The sequence below is a fragment of the Haliotis rufescens genome, unplaced genomic scaffold (genome assembly GCF_023055435.1).
Source record: "Haliotis rufescens isolate VD_foot unplaced genomic scaffold, xgHalRufe1.0.p SCAF_32, whole genome shotgun sequence".
In the NCBI taxonomy this organism is placed as follows: Eukaryota; Metazoa; Mollusca; class Gastropoda; order Lepetellida; family Haliotidae; genus Haliotis; species Haliotis rufescens.
This window is the reverse complement of record NW_025964024.1, coordinates 5,381,869-5,402,938: the sequence shown is the minus strand read 5'-3', so window position 1 is coordinate 5,402,938 and position 21,070 is coordinate 5,381,869. Positions and strand designations below refer to the sequence as shown.

The 21,070-nt window shown below is 41.7% G+C and overlaps 1 protein-coding gene across 1 annotated transcript; it reads left to right on the top strand.

The window, feature by feature from the left end:
* The first annotated feature begins 6,304 nt into the window (after positions 1-6,304).
* Positions 6,305-20,235, top strand: LOC124147685 (organic cation transporter protein-like). The gene is made up of 10 exons (XM_046518410.2): positions 6,305-6,561; positions 6,711-6,930; positions 7,229-7,332; positions 8,158-8,312; positions 9,433-9,601; positions 10,330-10,548; positions 13,504-13,730; positions 14,919-15,100; positions 15,751-15,902; positions 17,666-20,235. The coding sequence occupies exons 1-10, from the start codon at positions 6,419-6,421 to the stop codon at positions 17,808-17,810; spliced, it is 1,716 nt and encodes a 571-aa protein (XP_046374366.2). The 5' UTR covers positions 6,305-6,418; the 3' UTR covers positions 17,811-20,235.
* The last annotated feature ends 835 nt before the right edge of the window (positions 20,236-21,070 follow it).

The window sequence follows — 21,070 nt, the reverse complement described above, 5'->3', positions numbered from 1 at the left end:
CTCACTGTTTCAACGTGAACGGCACGCAATGAACACTTTTGTTTAACTGTAAATAATGCTTACCCAATGCCACGGCTTGCTGAAAATCAATGCATACGCGCCGCGGGTATGCTGCAAACAGGAATGCCGCAAAAAGAAGTTGCCTGACATTTTAATGGACATCGAAACCATCGAATAGTATCTCTTTGGAGACATCATCTACAGCAAGTCAACTCGCATGTCATGCCACGCGCCAGTCGTACACATGTGGCGTCAGGTCAACAAGACAACCATATTCGGTTGGTGCATCTACGCAGGGTGAGGTGAAATTGTGTTTAACGTTGAACTTATATAGCGACGTGCATGCACGTGAGTGTGCCTGCTTGTACTAGCCCGGTAAAATGCCGATGTTATAGTACTAGCACACTGAGATACCATGTCGCAGTTAACATGAATACCCCACTCAGACACAGAATACTGACTCCGAGCCGACCAGTCCTTGTTTTAGACCCTTAATGCCGAGTGCCAAACAGGGTAACAACAAGTACAATCTTTTAAAGTCTTTCGGAATCACGCGGTCGGGGATCGAACCCCGGACTTTCGCTCTCCGGGGAGACGCTCTACCACTAGACCAATGAGGCGGTCTCTACGCAGGGAGTCTATATAGTCTCTCTGATGTTCGGAACTGATACCAAACTATCACAGTTCGGACAAGTCCAGGGTGAGGTCCAGGGTGAGGTCCAGGGTGAGGCAATTAGTGGCAGAACCGTGCGCAGCCGGTTGACGGAGCACAACATTCGGTCCCAACGTCCAGCGATGCGCTAATTTTGCTTCCAAGTGACCGCCAGGCACGCCTAACTTGGTGAAGACAGCATGAGTCCATTTTTTTTAACAGCTCTGATGGTCGCGCAAAGGTCTACGGGGGTCCAAGATAACGTTTTAGCGGCGCTTGCGTCAGTTTGGGGATGGACGTGTTATGGTACGGGATGGAATCACAACTAATGGGAGAACACAACTCATCATTGTTAAGTGCAATGGGCGATCTTTTTCAATTTATCTTCCTTTCACTAACCAGCTAGGTGCGCTGATCCGACCGGTCCCACGTTAAACTGACAGCGCATGTGGTATGCGTGATACGAGCGGTACGTGTTACTATCAGACCTATAGACAGTTAACCAGTATTGGCTTCACCTCAATCGGTAACGCTCACGTTGGTGTATGGACAGTATACTCTTTCGCCTAAACAATGATCTAGTGTCATGTCCTGAAACATATGTTCCGCAATTCAATGATAGATCAGGGTGACCACGGCTGCTTATATTGTAAAGAAACACATTTGATAGCTGTACGAAGCGAGGCGATGAGATCAGCCCTAAAGAATATGTCTGGGATGAGATGGAAGCACCCCGACGACAGGGCCAGAATCAACCGATAGCGCTAGCTCACTGCGACCAGTCGTTTGGTTCAGATTGGGAACAACATCCCCAGGCTGTTTTCAATCAACTTGTGTCTTCAATTTCAAGACACACACACACACACACACACACACACACACACACACACACACACACACACACACACACACACACACACACACACACACACACACACCACCACCACTCCCTGCGGGAATATAATGGAAGTGTTTGTCCAGTCATGGCTTCCAGGGCTCACGACAGGTTTGTACATACACGTGTATAAGCTTTCTGTTGACTTACCCCAGCTCTACAGCACTTCACAATACAGACCCTCTTGTAGACTGACCTTTCATCGGGGCAGAGTGGGAACAGCGTTTGATAAGGAGGTTTGCTGAATGTTTGTGACCCGCTTCAATCCTCATTAAAACCGGTCCCTCATTAGTACCTATGTTTTCATCTATAAACATGTTATGTTTCGTATCATGGTTATTAAAAATCCTTGTCAATTTGTCGCTTCCTGATAAATAAGCGAGATAGCAGTGTAGTTAACAGATGTATTTAGATGTCCATTAGCTTGTCATAAATTCCTAAAAATAAGTCAAATTACAAGTTTCTAGTATGCAGTCACAGACGTAATACCCTAAGGATCTCAAAAATGTTTTTGGAACTTGGGGAAACGTTTTGCGCACACTTCGACCAGCTAAAATATATGCGCATGGGCTCACCCTCCCCTTTTTTCTTCTTTGAATCATAGGGGCGGTGGTTACAGCGTTCGCTCGTCAAGCCGAAGACCCGGGTTCGATTCCCGACATGGGTACAATGTGTGAAGCCCATTTCTGGTGTCCCCCGCCGTGATATTGCTGGAATATTGCTGAAAGCGACGTAAAACCAAACTCACTCACTCTTTGAATCATATTTCCCCTGCCATTCTTTGTCTGTATTTAGATCACCGCCCAGGGTCTGCCGTTCCCGCAGTTACCATACTGTTAGGGGTGTCAACACTGGTCTTGGAGTATAAGGGACAACTGATAGACAGTATATGGATTTTTCCATTGCGTCAAACGGCTATAATGGCTTTATATTTTGGTAGTCTTAATTCATTTAGTGATACTTTCGAATGCACATTTCCAAGAGCTTTCCATATATCCACATGACATGGTTTCCAAAAGGGGTCACGTGACAAACGGCTAATGCATTATAGTAAACAAATACGTTTTATCTCAGTTTGGACGTGCAGAGGATATAAAGTAACAAAGCAATTTTAAAATACTGAAACCCTGTTGTGGAAACCACGAATATGACACGACAGCCACGGTTAGACTCATGCCTCGTCCCAAAAAGCGATCTTGGTGGTATGGCTGTCGTTCCACGATACTCCTTTGTGTTCCTAGGTACGGGCTATTAAATTAGAGATATCCAAACTCAAGGTTACGTATTCTGGGACTCACTGTATGTGTTTACATAACATCCTTATGTTGATGTTTATGTTAACCCAAACAATTCTAGTTGAAAGTTATAGAACTCCATGCGTTCTGTCTTTTTTGTCAAGTGATAGTTGTCCTACGTTGTTTAATACTTTTGAGCGATCTTGCGAATGAAATATCAATCTGTTTGCCAAATAAACACGACGCGATGATCATGCATGTACACAAAAGGCTCACAATGATATTGACACCGCGAGACACCGCGTACCCCTTGAACTACAGCTGGGGCGGAGTTTTGCGGTGTCACCGAAATGTGGCGTGTGACTAACGTACATAACTTTCACTACCTTACAGTCGATTTCATCTTGTACATGATCGCCTGTAGTGTATCATATTAAACTCAACTATAGTGTTATGACTAAAAAATACCCCAACTACGGTGCTATCACTAAAATACTGTTGAAAACAACCTTAACACAATTAGCGACCCGTGAAAATCCGGGGTAGAATAGGTCTTCAGCAACTCATGCTTGTCGTAAAAGGCGCCTATGCTTGTCGTAAGAGGCGACTAACGGGATCGGGTGGTCAGGCTCGCTGACTTGGTTGATGCATGTCATTGTATCCCGTGGATCGATGTTCATGATGTCATTCACTGGATTGTCTGGTCCAGACTCGATTATTTTTCACACCGCCGTCATATAGCTGGAACATTGCTGAGTGCGGCGTTAAACAAAAAACAAAAACAAAACAAACAAACAACTAGCAGAAAATTCTGAGGTCAGGTGAAATGGGGTTTAACGTCGCGTCCAAAATTATTGCACTTATATAGCGACGTGTATGCACGTGTGTGTGTGGCTGCTTGTACTAGTGTGGCTGCTTGACTGATGCTGATTTATAGTGCTAGCACACTGAGATACCATGCCGTAGTTTAACACGAATACCCCACTCAAACACAGTATACTGACTCCGAGCCGACCAGTCCTTGTTTTAGCCCCTTAATGCCGAGCACCAGGCAGGGTAACAACAAGTACCATCTTTTAACGTCTTTTGGTATGACGCGACCGGGGATCGAACCCCGGACCCTCCGCTCTCCGGGCGGACGGAAAATAGTGACTGTGCTTCATATAAAGTGGTGTAAATGTTATGTTGTTGAATACAACGAACAAACAAACAAACAAAACAATTAAACAACCTTTGTCTAACCTGTGTATTACTATGTTAGCGTTAATATTATATCGTCTGAATTAAATGAAAACTCAAGACCAGAGTAATAAATATATATTCATTAATTACAGAACGTTCATGTTCAAGAGGATTCATTCAGGAGATAGAAAAGAGAGCGCTCCTCCACCTTTTCCATCAACACGTTTTAACACAAAGTGATAATTATTAAACATGATTACATATATCTCAGTGTCCATCGTTAAAACAAACAAGAGCATCCATCATTGACAGGACAGCAAAACTATGGTTTGTCAACTAATCAAGCCGGGCTCAACCGCCTGAATTCAACAATATGGCCACAGACTATGTAAGCATTAACCAGACGAGGGATATTCTGCTTGCCATCTCGACTGCTATTATTATATTTTGCTCCAAGATAGAACGGTGAGGTGTGAACAGGGGTTAACATCGCGTTAGCGAAGCGCGTGTGCTTGTGCGTGTGCGTGTGTGTATTGCCGGTTTTATGATAATAGCGCACTGAGAGACCATGTGGCAGTTTTAACATGAATACCCCACTAACATCAATTAACTCCGAGTCGACCTGTCCTTGTTTTGTCACCTTTATGCCGAGCGCCAGGCAGGGTAACAACAAGTACCACTTTTAACGTATCTTGGTATTACGCGGCAAGGGATCGAACAAGCAGCCTTCCGCTTTCCGGACAGACGCTCGACCACGGAGGTGGTCCCCGGGGTGGGACCACTATACAGCCCACTGCAGCTGTTTTGTTTGTACTTTTACACATTGGTGTGGTCTAGCTCCGACTATTGAGCTGTTTTATGTATGCAAATCAGAACACACACTGCTCTACTTACACAAGGACCCTCAGAACATGCATACGGCGAATGTGTGCCGTTTGAATACTTCATGTCAACAATAAGTCGTTAAACATGTCAGTGAGTATAGCTTGTATATCCTTACCGTCTTGGGGTCTTGACTCAGGTGTTTTAAAAATCACCTGTCAGTCTTCACGCTCTTATTCAGTGATATATTATAATACGGAATTTGGAATGTGTTTTAGTTGTGTGTGTAATGTCATTGCTAACATAAGTGAGTGAGTGAGTTGGGTTTAACGCCGCTTTTAACATTATTCCAGTTATATCACGGCGTGCGCACTATATATATACGTGTCAGCTTAATGTGGGAGGAAAGCCCCAAGTGATGCAGGTCTAAGACGTTTACCACTTCGGTGAAACCCACGAGCACGGGTATGGTGCTGACAAACCTAGAAACATAATTTGGGCGAACGGGGATTCGAACCCACAATCATAGGTTTCTGGCGTGCCAGAGGCACGCAACTCTGCACAGCGAATCTCGGCGCCTTAGACGACTGGGCCACCCGTGCCCCCAATCCAGCGTGGAAGCAAACCCTGGACTTTGGTAAGGCTAAATAATGATCACTGACAATCAGCGATGACACCAGGTGTTCACGAAAAGGGTAAGCATGTTCTGCTCTACCGGTAGCTTCCGCCACTCTTACAATTTCCCTGAAAGAAGTAAATATTTGCATGTTGAAAATCCAGTGATCAACATTATTAACAATCATCCACGTCGTTAACTCAAAGCTCTTGGGGCCATCGTAACTATAGTGGGGTATCAGAAGCGCGGGTAGAGCGAAGGGCCATAAATTGGTTGGTTTGTTGTTTGTTTAACGCCGCACTCAGCAATATTCCACCTATATGACGGCGGTCTGTAAATAATCGAGTCTGAACCAGAAAATTCTGTAATTGATATCATGAGCATCGATCCACGCAATTGGGATCGATGACATGCATCAACCAAGTCAGCGAGCCTGATCACCTGATCCCGTTAGTCGCCTCTAACGACAAGCATAGTCGCCTTTTACAGCAAGCATGGGTTGCTGAAGACCTATTCTACCCCGGATCTTCACGGGCAGTTTGGCCACAGAGCCGGGACAGCATCTCCCTGAGACAAAGAAGTTAACTGACTGTGAAAGTCCAGTTTCCACCCTAGTGAGTGAGTTAAAATTTTAAGTCACATCGGCAATATTTCAGCCATATCGTGACGTTTCCACCCTAGAACTAGGAAGATGCCGAGACATCTCAGTAAGTCTTAAATGATACGTCGAGAAAGTGGTGTACGACTTCAAGAGGTTTCAAAAAATTCCAAATGTGTTCCTATCATATTCCCATATATCAAAATGTCAGCATAAGGGGCGCGCTGTGTTTGTGTATGTGATAAGACTGATTGTGAGGAGCCTCTGTGGAGTAGATAAGGCAAGGCCATGCGTACATAAGGACGGTCACACCACAACGTATAGAGTTACAATGACGAATGTAACATATTCCTCACACATCTGTTGGGGTCACTTCGTCTTTCGATTTGGTGAAGACGTTGTTGGGAGTTAGTTGGCCATGAAGTTTGACACAATATTAGAACATTTGGGGGAGTTTGGCCCCTACCAGAAACGCCTCTACCTGATGGTGTGTGTACCAGCCATCACGTGTGCCTTTCAGTCTCTTTTGCCTGTATTTTCTATGGCTCTTCCGAATTTCAGGTAAGTTGTCAAGAACATTTTAAAAACTCAAATGTGACATGTTATGAACCTGCATTTGATTTGCATTTCATGCATTTGATTGAACTCAACATTGTTATATAGGTTTGTAGCTTGTGGTTATAGCTTGAACTTGTATTTGTGGTTTCAAGATGTGCAGCGCCAGGGTTAGCCAATGATACCTACAATAGCCAAGGTCAAGGTCATGATGTGGTAGTGAACGGCAGCATCCCCTGGGACCGTGATGAGGACGGCGTATCGACGTTGTCAGAGTGTAGCGTGTACACTAACTTGACAGCGGGGAACAATACACGAGAATGTACATCCTGGGTGTATGACAAAACCACCTTCACGTCCACGGCCCAGTCAGAAGTGAGTTTTCATAACTACTATGGACACATTATGTGCTTATTTCAATGCCAGAACACAACGAAACATTTACATTTAACAAAGTACATTTACATCAGCAGTGTTGGGGAGTCTTCACACTCTCTGGTGTTTGAATCCACGACCACGGTAACGCGACAGCCAAAGGGCGATATTTACGCTGTGACATGCTGGTGTCAGCAGTCACAGAATATTTTAATGCCTCGTCTATATTTTGAGAAATAACTTCTAACCATTGTTATGCTTCAGGATGTGATTGTAACAATTAGTTGGTATCTTACAGTTCAACTTCGTGTGTGGTAACAAGGCATGGCGAGCCACATCTAACTCCTTGGCCTTTGCGGGTGGGCTAACCGGGTCGTTCGTCTTCGGCTTGGCATCTGATTTGTAAGTTGATCTCTTTGAACCATATTTTAGCTATATCGCGCCATGGGATTAATGTTGGTCTAATTTTGGGTGAGGTGAGGTGAGTTGAAATGGGGTTTAACGCCGCGTCCAAGATTATTGTATTTATGATAAGACGTGAATGCACGTGTGTGTGTGTGTGTGTGTGTGTGTGTGTGTGTGTGTGTGTGTGTGTCTGCTTGTACTAGTCCGGACTGCTACCGATTTATCCTGCTAGCCCATTGAGATACCATGCCGCAGTTTAACATGAATACCCCACTCAGACACAGTATACTGACTCCGAGCCGACCAGTCCTTGTGTTATCCATTTAATGCCGAGCGCCAGCCAGGGTCACAACAAGTACCACATTTAAACGTTTCTTGGTATGACGCGGCCGGGGATCAAACCCCGGACCTTCCGCTCTCCGGGTGGACGCTCTACCACTAGACCACGGAGGCGGCCCCTAGCTTTGGATGTGCATGGCGCTATGTTCGCTAACAGTCGAACTAACCAGCGAACCAGAACACGGCTTAGCAATGTAAGTCTACACCGGAAACATTCAGCACCTTAGTCCACTGGATCTGCCGAGGAGGCATTTCAATCATTGGAAATAGCTATTTATTCTTATAATGTAACCCAGTTTTCAAGCGAAGTTCCTCAACATGTATGGCCTGTAGAACTCGTCGTAGTGTATCCTGCATTCATAATTACCCAAAAAAGATTTAAAAGTTGTAAGACAATCGGAAAAGTCCTGAACACAATGTTCGGAGTGATTTTAGCATGGTGGGTTGTTTTAAAGCACATACATGTAATTTCCCTACTTTCAGGATTGGTCGGAAAAAAACGTACTTTTTCAATGTGTTGCTCCACTCTGCTAGCTGTATCGGCATAGCCTTTTCTCCTAATATGGTGATCTTCAACGCACTGAGGTTCATCGAGGGAATGGCTAATTCTGGACTCTACATGGTGGCATATGTTATAGGTTAGTTCCTTGAAGGACAGACTATGTATTTTGCTTTCGGTTGAGAAATGAACCGATTTGCAAACTTATAAATCCCCGTACCTCAATGAACCGAACAAAATACACAGTCAATCCTGATTATTAAACTCGACAACGAAAAAATGTGTTATATCAAAAAAAGTTTAATCAAAACAAATTTATTAAATCAAATAAGATGCATCAGTAGACAAATATGACAAGATTATAATCATTCCAGGCGTAGGAATACATACTGTGGCGTGACATGAATAAGGTGATTGTTTAATTTATGCACATAACCTGACACGCTCACAAAGTTAAGTGCCAAGAGAGTAACGTCAAACAAAGTTCACGGGACCTATCAATCATGGCAAGAGGCAAGAAGACGAGCTGCAAATATACGAATCAGAACAAGTAGGTCAGGGAGAAGGTGGCTGTTTCAAATGACATGGACAGTAATCACTGGATTTAAACTATAGTTATAGTTCTCAGGTTGGTATAGTTGGTATGTTTGACACCGAAAACGAACACTAAAATGTTATTATATGAGTGGATAACTTCATGATGCTACAGTGAGTGAGTGAGTGAGTGAGTGAGTGAATACTGCTTAACGCCGCATCAGCAATTTTGCAGCTATTCGCGGCGACATGATGCTACAGATTAACAGAGAGGATGGTTGGTTGGTTTGTTGTTTAACGCCGCACTCAGCAATATTCCAACTATATATGACGGCGGTCTGTAAATAATCGAGTCTGGACCAGACTATCCAGTGATTGATATCATGAGCATCCATCCACGCAATTTGGATCGATGACATGCATCAACCATCCGAAGACCTATTCTACCCCGGATCTTCACCGGTCATTAGCAGAACGGACATTCACTCGACTGTAATACGTCTTGGAATTCCCCGACATTCCGTACCTAGTGATGACAGCATTCAGGCTGTGGCTTAATTTTTTATATTCACTTTGAAATTAATGAAATAATACGTGACCAATTCAGCTAAGCAGAAAAGCAGAAATTACAATGAACACAACGAAAATTTAATTATGTAATTATGACAATTTATTGTTGATATTATCAAGTTATGAGCCTAGGCAATATTTCCTCTTTCTTATAGGGATGGAGTTTGTGGGACCATCAAAGCGGGTGATTGCAGGAATGGTCATTGACCTGTTTTGGTGTCTTGGTTTGTTCATCCTTGGCGCCGCTGCCTATTGTCTGCGAGACTGGCACCATCTGCAACTAGCTCTCTCTGCGCCTTCAGCACTGATTCTAATCATGTGGTGGTAAGTGCTATAGACACTTTTGCAAATACTTTGTTTTTGTTTTGTAGGTTAATAAATGTAAATGATTCTTGTAATGATAAATGTTTCTTCATTTTGCAGTATTACACATAACACACTGATTCGCATGTCCTTGTGGGCGTCATGTGGGCGTCATGTGGGTGTCATGTGGGCGTCATGTAGGCGTCATGTGGGCGTCGTGTAGGAGTCGTGTAGTCGTCATGTGGGCGTCAAGTCACAAAGCGACACAACCCTGTCCATAATCATCATACGGTCGTGCGATTCCGACTATACTTTAAGCATGTGTTAATGAATCACTAGTGTTCATACAAGGTGTTTACACAAAGATGATCGTATACCGCCCAACTCGTGTCACCTGTTACAAACACATACAAATGTAGGTCAAGCGTTGACATGAACAAACACGGGAACATATTACGGTACACGTCAAAATAGAAAATTGCATCGGACATCATTGCATCAAGTCATCAGGTCGTTCCTGTTATGTGTTATGTTTTCCGTTAGTTTTCTTACAGTAGAGATATTATTCTTGATAAATTAATTTTTGTCAGTCAGTATTTCAGAAAACATTTTACTCAAGTTTATTTTTTGTGGATTCTGCTAACCACGCGATTCGTTTTTCACAAAGTAATATGACGTCGCCTTTACACGAAAATGTGTTGGAACGTTTCTGTGTGGGCGTCAATTCTCAGTCATCCTTTTTCTCACAGGTTTATTCCCGAATCTCCAAGATGGCTGCTGTCACGTGGGAGGGACGCTGAAGCTGAACAGATTATCCGGAAGGCGGCAGAAGTAAACGGCGTGGACCTTCCTCCCAAAATATTCGACAAGTCGACTCTGAAGCAGGAAAATCAGCCTCAAGGCAAGGTGTGGGAAATGTTCACAACGCCAGTTCTCTTCATCAGATGTCTCATCATCTTCTTTAACTGGTGGGTAGAATAGCCTTGCAGACAGGCACCTTCATCCTACGTATAATACACTTATAGATTTATTCAAAAGCTGTTTATTAAACAACTATAGTAATGTGGTCAAGTACACTGAAACTCATTTAATATATGAAGGCTGATTCGTCTTACATAGCCCAAAAGCTGTTTTCAGTACTTTTGAATAACGAAAAACTAAACTGCAACATTTTAGTTTTCAGTTCATGTCCAACAAATTGACAAATGTGAGGTGGTCTAATCTATGTTCAAGAGGTTTTTAGTGCTGTCCAGAAACTGGCATCTAAACAGCACCATTTATCTTTTATCAATAACTCTATTCAGTCGGATTCTTTCCGGCAGTTTATGGATGAATAATTACGAACTAAAAGGGGATAAATCAAACTGTATTCACTTTATTTGTAGGTAAGGGTTACAATACTACTTACACTCTTGTATGATAATTTTCATTACAGTTAAATGTAGTGAGTTACCCAGACAGTATTTTCTATAAAAGGTCGTTCGTCGGATAGCAGTTATGATCATTTTATAGGTAAATTTGCTGTGGACAGAAAGTTATATACGTCACAAAGCAAAACTGATCCATCTGGCTGGTATAATACTAAATGGCAATCTGCTATACAGACAATGTGCACTTATGTTTACTGAAGTCTTGAACTCTACTGAACTATAATCTAAGTTTACAACACTATGCAAGTGGTTGTCTGGAAACGTGCAAACAAACGTGAGGTTAACTTGTCACCTTCATGATGAATACAATCATGTGATCCATTACAGGTCGTAGTCAACGATCAAAGTTACAAACCCAAACAAATCTAATGTCATAGTATCAGACATTCGGACAGTAATAAGACATCTTAATGGAGGTGTGTGATATGTCACCACCATTAACTGAACAGTCATGTAGTTTATGAAAATATAGATACATTGTAAGACATCCTGTCTGTTGGGGGCGACGATGGACACTGACCAGAAACGTTTTATTTCTGTGGGAACGGATGTAGGAATTGGGGGTGGTGGGTGGTTGTTGGAGAAAGCGATACAGTGACAGGGTCTACGAGCCACACTTATTATACAATTACATTTTCCTATATGTGTTTATTTGCCCTAAAATACAGTCAATATTTAATGAGGGTTACTTCTGCAAAGGTTTCCCACAATTTAAGTCTTTATTGTAAATAAGTACATAAATAAAAACAGTAGCAGATTCTTTATTCCATTTCAAACTGCATAACGAACCCGGGACTGGTTTGTTTTCGTTATTCAAAAGTACTAAATAACTAAGAGCTTTTAGATGATGATGTAAGACGAACCTGCTGTCATATATTAAATGAGTTCAGTGTATTTGACCACATTACTGCAGTTGTTTAATAGACAGCCTTTGAATAAGGAAACCGGTGCTGGCTTGTTTTCTGTTATTCGAAAAACTAATAACGAATAACGAACCCACTGTAAATACGGTATCTTATATTTTTTATACCAAGTCTGAATAACGAACCCGGTGCTGGTTTGTTTTTCGTTATTCAAAAGTACTGAATAACTAAACAGCTTTTAGATGATGATGTAAGACGAACCTGCTGTCATATATTAAATGAGTTTTAGTTGTATTTGACCACATAACTGTAGTTGTTTAATATACAGCCTTTGAATAAGGAACCCGGTGCTGGCTTGTTTTTCGTTATTCGAAAAACTAATAACGAATAACGAACCCACTGTAAATACGGTATATTTATATTTTTTATACCAAGTCTGAATAACGAACCCGGTGCTGGTTTGTTTTTCGTTATTCAAAAGTACTGAATAACTAAACAGCTTTTAGATGATGATGTAAGACGAACCTGCTGTCATATATTAAATGAGTTTCAGTGTATTTGACCACATTACTGCAGTTGTTTAATATACAGCCTTTGAATAAGGAACCCGATGCTGGCTTGTTTTTCGTTTTTCGAAAAACTAATAACGAATAACGAACCCACTGTAAATACGGTATCTTATATTTTTATACCAAGTCTGAATAACGAACCCGGTGCTGGTTTGTTTTTCGTTATTCAAAAGTACTGAATAACTAAACAGCTTTTAGATGATGATGTAAGACGAACCTGCTGTCATATATTAAATGAGTTTCAGTGTATTTGACCACATTACTGTAGTTGTTTAATATACAGCCTTTGAATAACGAACCCGTTGCTGGCTTGTTTTTCGTTATTCGAAAAACGAATAGCGAACCCGCCGCTAACTTCTGGCCCCTTGTTACATTTGACATATGTTCAGCTTCATTTGTCCAATGCTTTCTGATTAGACTACAAACTACACATAAACAAAATGACATCACATTGGCAATAAAATGGTCTTAAATGCCGTGATTATATCACAGGTCGGATCGGAACAATGTCAGATAAGTTTCCGCTCCGTCAGTTCAGTGGTTTCAGATAAGAATCTGAAGACGTGGGTCATGCCATAACAAGATAGTAGCTGACGTTATAAAGCATTCATAGATTTTAGATAACATCTCAGCTAAGAGTCCATTGCATGATTCCGACTATATCATGAACATGTTTTCTTATGAAAACACATGCAAAGGCGAGTCAAGTGTTTACTTCAATTATGAATCACTGGCAAATGGGGATGATAACAAGTGTTCGCGAAAAATTGAGCGCATCATTCCCCACAGGTGGTACCCGTCACAAACACATGAAACGGCAAGTCAAATTTTCACCCGAAAGCTATTCATGAAATATGGGTACAACACTCGGAAAGGATGCCACTCCCTATGCCACCGTAAGGAGGTGGGCGGCAGAGTATAAGTGTGGCAGGGAGAGCCTGTAAGACGACCTCCTAATAATAGATAAGCATCCTAGAAGCAGTTTACGATATTGGGTCCATTTCGGTAATTGGACAAACAGATTTAAATGTTTCTCACATGCGGCCTTCGCTGTGTTTCAGGTTTGTAATCAGCATGGTCTACTACGGCCTTGGACTGAACGTACAGAACCTCAGCGGAGACATCTTCCTCAACTTCACAATCGCCAACATCATGGAGACTGTTGCCTACGTCCTCTGCATCTTCCTCCTCGACCGTACCGGAAGGAAGAAACTGCATTGTGGGAGTATGCTGCTGGGTGGTATCGCGTGTCTGGCCACCACATTCCCTGTTATATATGGCAACAGCTGTAAGCATTTGAAACGGTTTAACCGTCTCAATTCTAGTTGTTGAATGGAATTACAAGTGATATTTCGATGGGCAGTTGCGAAAGACTGACCCCCCTTAAAATATCGAGAGTATAGCAATGAGTCAATCAAATTTCAGGTCACGTCACCACGGCATATGACGTGACACCCCGTTCTATCCCATTATGATGACGTCACGCTATTGTTGGTGCAGTTGATTCTGAACCAGGAATCCACTGGCCAAAATTAAACAAGTAAAACTGACGCCTTCGGGAATCTGTTGATGCAACGTATTTTAGTATATTTCTCCTTTACGGAGTCTTTCGTCTTTTGTCTTACGTTTTTGTGTTAACTTCCAATCTCCAGCCTCCATATTTAGTTCACCTGACTGAAAGTCAAGTGAGCTTATGTCATGGCCTGCTTGCCTGGCGTCCGTCCTAGCCAGTGTCGTCTGCAAAACGTTCTCATCAGAAACCTCAGGACCAATAAAGCGTTAACTTCACTTGCTTGTTCCCATTAATGAAGACAGACAAAATTGTTCAAGGGGCTCAAATTCTAGTTTCTAGTTTCATTATGGCCATAACAGCAGACTGAAAAAGCGACTTATGGCCACTGCTCAAAGTGCAATGTATGGGGGGCTCCACCCATTAACAGGGTATCGAAGGCTCCACTCCTTCACAGGGCATCGAAGGTTCCACCCCTTCACAGGGCATCGAAGGCTCCACCCCTTCACAGGGCATCGGGAGTTACAGAAGGCCCGTGCTACAATGTATTGTTATTAGGTTAAATCTTAATATTTAAACTGTAGTTCCCATATGTCAAGAAATCAAACAAAACATCTTGCTCATGGCACCTACATAATCATCAAGCTTCTTATCCGTGTATTTGTGCCATAAGCAAACATTGAATCTTATTTGACATGATACTTATTTATTAACTTTTACTAAGATAACAATACAGTAAACTACGGTTAAAACGAACACGCTTATAACGAACTGACGTATATGACGAATTTACCCTTTGGTCCCAACTATTTGCTGTAGTTATGCTGTATATATGCTTATAACGAACTACGGTTATAACGAGCTAAAATTAGTAATCCCTTTGAGTTCGTTATAACCGTAGTTTACTGTATATGCTACTAAAAGACCAGAATGGATATTCTATCCTTTCCGGCATGTTGTTTTCAGCTCACGTGTGGATTACAACAGCACTGTCAATGGTTGGGAAACTTGGTGCTTCTGCAGCCTTTGGCATCATTTACGTATTTTCCGCCGAACTGTTTCCAACTGTAGTGCGAAACTCTGGAATGGGTGTCAACTCTTTATTTTCATCTGTTGGAGGAGTTGTCGCCCCCTATATTGCAGATCTGGTATGTATGACGTTGTGGTTTACTCTTATGCTAGACACTTCTTCGAAAGTTGACACTACGTTTGATGTTTAGTGATATCTCAATCACACATTCAGCCTAATTTATAGTGATTAATAAACACATTCTTATGATATAGTCGGAATCTTACAAAGGCTTCTTAATGATTCTAGAAAGGGTTTTGTCGCTTTTATTTGCATGACATGTTCCAATTGTGCAACCCTCCTCTCTGATTTGTGTCTTTATGCATATGACTATGAATTTCGGCATTGCCGGAATTGGGAAAATCAAACACATGCATTTCGCGAGATGGCTGTATCCTTCACGGACCCTATGAAGAAAGTGGAGCCCGACACGTCCATGCACATGCAGGGGAATAATAAAGATAAAATTAGAAGGCCGCACTACCAGTATATGACTGAATGGGAATTCAAATTGAATTTGTAAATGTTCTAGAGCTGTTTAATCGGTATGTATGTAATTCTAGGGTGAAAACGTGGGAGGTAATTCCACCATAATTCCGCCAAAAATCTGTGTACAAGTAACAGGAGCGGAATAGAAATGAAAAATGTTGTCCTCCAGCAAGCGGTGCGTGGCCAACCTACCATATGTCTTTTTAAAGACTGCTCTTGTCATTATCCATATCTTCCCAGGGCATCCTCCTCGGGGGCAGCCTAGAGACGGTGCTTCCACTGATTGTGTTCGGAGCTGTTACCGTTTGCGCGGGACTTCTTTCCCTTCTACTTCCAGAAACCAGGCGTCAACAACTCCCCGAAAACATCGATGATGCCAAAACATTTGGAAAGTATGATTGAGTATATTTTGTACTATATTAATTTCCCTTATTCGTCTATACTACCTGGACACGCACATATTTTTATCATCTAGTGAACGCTATATTTACACATAAGTACTACCTGATTCAAAATCCAATTCCGAACAATAATGACAAACAATGGACAGCATATTGTTTTAATGTACTGAGCGTGCATCATCTATTAATTGAATGAACTGACCCATGCACTGAACCATTAATGACAGAGGGCACCCATGTTGAAAGCCTCATAAGCAGCATGAGGAGACGCCTCGCGAATGTCATCCGTGAGACTGATTGCAGCGTCGGTGGTTGACAATAATCGTTTTTCACTGCATCATGTTTCAGTCCGATTCGTGGTGTGGGCTGGGTGCTGATACTTTTAAGCGTTGTCTTCGCATAACACCAGTACATCGGTAACGACTACTTGTGTCAGCTTCATTATTTGTGTGATTGTAGTGCCAGGTGTTCTGTTTGTCAGTTTACTACTCACACACTACACACCTGTCATTTTTTTAATGTAGCACATATCCGAAAATAATATATTATATCGACCCTGTTCCTCTTTATCCTACTATTTCATAGCTCGAGAAGCGGGGCACGGGTGGCCAAGTCGTCTAAGCTGTCGCGATTCGTTGTGCAGAGTTGCGTCCGTTGGGCACGCCAGAAACCTATGATTATGATTCGAATGCCCGTTCGCCCCGAATATGTTTCTAGGTTTGTCAGCACCATACCCGTGCTCGTGGGTTTCATCGAAGTGGTAAACGTCCGAGACCTGGATCACTTCGGGCTTTCTTCCCACATTAAGCAGACACGCCGTGATATAACTGGAATACTGTTAAAAGCGGCGTTAAACCCAACTCACTCACTCACTAATTGCAAAATACTATGGCGGCCAGTTTTAAAAAGTACACAAGGTATATCACGTATTCCTCTTTATCTTTGCTCTTTAAATATCCTATCTGTCTGATTGGCCAGTAAACCCACACAGGGCGGCGGGCAATCCTGTACGCACATCATGACGTCACCTGCTTGTCACGTCACAATGGACCCTGCTTACTGTTCGTTGTAATCAAACCTATAATCCAATAGCAACCCCGAGATAGAGCTGTCTTATTGTTACACACACATATTTAAGCGAAAATTATTCTTCGTATCTTTTGAAATTGTAAGGAAATGTTCGTAGAAACCCATTCAGCTAGTAAATTAGTTCACCTGTTTGACAATGACATGTGACAAGTTAACCTGTGGTCAGCTATAGTATAACTATGTCACAGCAGCCTGTATTAATGTGTATCATATCGCGGTTCTATAGTCAGCTCTAGTGCAGCTATATCATGGCACACTGGAATTAGGTCATGAACAGACGAACCAGTGGTCGACAGTGTGAGCAACACTGGGTACGATCACACATAATCTACCAGGCAACAGGATTTTGTACCAATTCGTCCTCGATTTTTAGAACTATCTAGTCACTTTGGCCACAAATACCCATTTAACAAATCTACAAATTTACACTAGCATCATACTGATATACTGCTAGTGAATGAGTGACGTTAATCAGCGGGGCCGCGATGACAAATATCTCCGTAATATTAGTGTGTCATAAGATATTAATAGCATCAAGGGCGGTTTTGCAAGCTCACAAATACATCGTTGTGATAAAAGATTGATTTAGGATTTCAGCTCATCACCGTTAGTTCTAACGTATGGTACTTACTGCTTCGTATTTAAGCATGTGCTATTTATTTCAGAGCCAGTAGCAAGAAGGGACTACATGGTGATACGTTTTGCGACTCGAACACAGAAGCAGATAAAACACAAGACGAGTTACAAAAGGGAGACAATTATTCATCTTTCAACTTACAAGGCAGTGACGTCATAACATTTCCTAAATGAATCCTGAGAACAGAAGCAATCTACCAATATCAATATATTCCATACCAGGCTTTCTCCTTATACATGTATCTCGTAATATTTTTTAATGTGTAGTTCACCTGATATACGGCTTTTCCATTGGTAGAGAGATCGGTCACATGATCGCGAAACTGACGTTCATATGTGTGTGCACGACACAAGGGAAGCCATTCTGGTCAGTCAAACCCAAATCATACATGAATACATATACATTTACGAAAAATGAGTGTAGGGTAGAGAAATCTTTTTTAATTCAACAAGTACATGCATGTGTAATAGAAAAAAGATGTATAGGGTTTTTTTCAGGTTCACATCTCGTCCCAGACGCTTCTGTTGGTAGTCATGGTTGATTCTTTATGGTATGCGCCAAGAACAGTCAATTTAAAGAGAACATTGAGTTTCCTCTATGAGTTTTAGTCGTGACGGACATATGTAAAAACATGTTAATGTGTAGAAGGATTATGATGATTATGCCACGATTCCTAGTATATACACTTTTGAATGTGTATCACGACATATTGGACTGTCTATGTGGTCTTGCATATGCCCGGAGTTCGGAAGGCCGATGGTTCGATCCTGACCGCGTCATACAAACATACCATAAAATATCGACTCGGAGTTAACTTGTTTTAGTAGGGGTAAACATCTTAAACTGAGATGTTGTACCTCAGTGGACAAGCACTATACAACCGGAATATTACATATCGTATCGCATTTGTATCTCAAACGATGGAATGCTTAAGTCATGATATACTTGATTATATATAGTATAGAATGTATAAGGAAAAAAACAGGACAATGCTTGTAAGATGTCAACATTAATACACATGTCGTAGCTGCCTTGCATTCTAATTTTTATTCCACTGACTGGACTATTGAAGATATTCCAGACGTACTGAATGTACGTAAGAATAATGATCGTTTCCTACATACCAACTATAAAACGTCAGCGCCAGAGAATAAACAGTCTCGATTACCCGCCTAAAAAGATTTATTTGGGCGTAAAAGGCAAATAGCTGTGGGAATTATATCAATCGATCACTGAAAATCAGTGATTACACCAGTCTGTTGAGATTGTTGGAATGACAGAACGAGATAGTACACATTCTTGCTATTTACACAAGTATCCAATAGCCGATTACAAAACGAAAGAACAATGGGGAAAAGTGTGCAGAAGAACTGACTTGATGTTCATTGCCGGCTATAAGCCTGAAATGTGATTTGTTCGTCAAAGATTACGATGAGAGACTTGTGAATATGAAATTGGAAAATGATGATTTAAAGCAAAAGGTTATTAATCTGGTATTAAAAACTGATAACATTGAGGCTCAATCAAAAAGATCAAATCTCATATTTCATGGCCTGAAAGAGTGAGTGAGTGAGTTTGGTTTTACGCCGCTTTTAGCAATATTCCAGCAATATCACGGCGGGGGACACCAGAAATGGGCTTCACACATTGTACCCATGTCGGGAATCGAACCCGGGTCTTCGGCGTGACGAGCGAACGCTTTAACCACTAGGCTACCAGACCGCCCCTGGCCTGAAAGAAGAACGTGGAGAACCATGGGATATGAGTGAGTCGAAAGTTAAAGCCTTCCTCCATGACCAAATTTGACTTCCTGACGCTGATTCAGTACCAATAGAGAGGGCACACCGTTTAAACAGTAAGAAAGCAACTCGGCCTGTCATTGTCAAGTTTGCGTCTTACAAAGACAAACCGAGTATTTTGAAGGCAGACAGAAAGCAGCACCTTAAAGGTAACAATAACTTTCGCATATCGGAGGACTTCACAGAAAGGTTGATGTGGCTTCGATCACAGCTGTTCCCGTTTATGGACAAAGAAGGAGGGATGTACCGCCTTTCTTAGCTACGACAAGCTCATTACAGACGGCAGTGTGTACATTCTAGATGAATCAACGTGTGAGCTGCAACAAATTGGACAGCGACGTTACTGGGTGAAGAGATCGTCCCCGCAAACACATTCCCATAATGATACTCAACATTCAGATATGGCAAGGGGAGATAACTCGGACAATTCTCCCTCTGAAGGGAGACAACGCGAGACACCATAGGAGAACGGCCGTAGGCTCCAGTGATAGACAGAGCTGTGATGCCCCTCAACCAGTATCTACCTTTGCTACTGTCCCAAAAAATATTTTATCAATTTGCACTTGGAACGTAAATGGTCTCCGATCTACTCTTTCCTGCAATTTTGTTGTATCTTTTTGTACAATTTTGATATATTTGGTTTCTTAGAGACGATGTGTTGTGGTGCAGAAAAATGTAACACTTCTGATGATTATCTTTGTTTTACATCAGAGGGAAAACGTCGGCAGAACCGTGGACGATTTTCTGGGGGAAATTTCTGTTTGCATAAGCAAAGCATTAAAATCACATTTCAAGCGGATTTCTTGCATTCTTCTATATAAACCCGGCGGGGTCAACGGAGTATGACAATGAAGACAGTGGTGTCGGCTTATTAGAAGATAAACTAGAAGAGTTAAAACATAAATATGGAATTGACTCTTTGTTTATCATATGTGGAGATTTAAATGCTAGAACAGACTCTGAACCAGATTACATTATTGACGATGGCCCCAAAAATGTACCTGTTGATGAAGAATTATATCATGATGATTCGTTTGTTAAACCAAGATTATGTTGAGATAATGTAGTAAACAATTATGGAAAACAACTTCTTGCTTTGTGCAAAGCCATGAATATGCATATTGTTAATGGTCGTACAAACGGCGACACTCCAAGTAACTTTACTTTTATTTCAAATAAAGGAACTAGTGGTGTTGACTATTTTATCATTAGCACCGCCTTATTTACTAATCGCCATGATATAGCTGTATTGCCGCGAACTGAATCTGATCATTTGCCACTGGAATGTAAGTTGCTTTTCAAAGTTCGGATTGTAATTTAGTGAATATTCCTATTGAGAAGGGGCGGTCGGGTAGCCTAGTGGTTAAAGCGTTCGTTCGTCACGCTGAAGATCCGGGTTCGATTCCCGACATGGGTACAATGTGCTGGAATATTGTTAAAAGCGGCGTAACACCATACTCACTCACTCACTCACTCACTCACTCACTCACTCACTCACTCACTCACTCCTGTTGAGAAAATTTCAAGATTAGGATTTCGAGAAGATTCTCACTTGAATTTTGATATCTTAATTTCAACCAATTCTTTGAGTTTGATGAAGGAAGAATATGTAATACTATTAACTGAAGATGTCA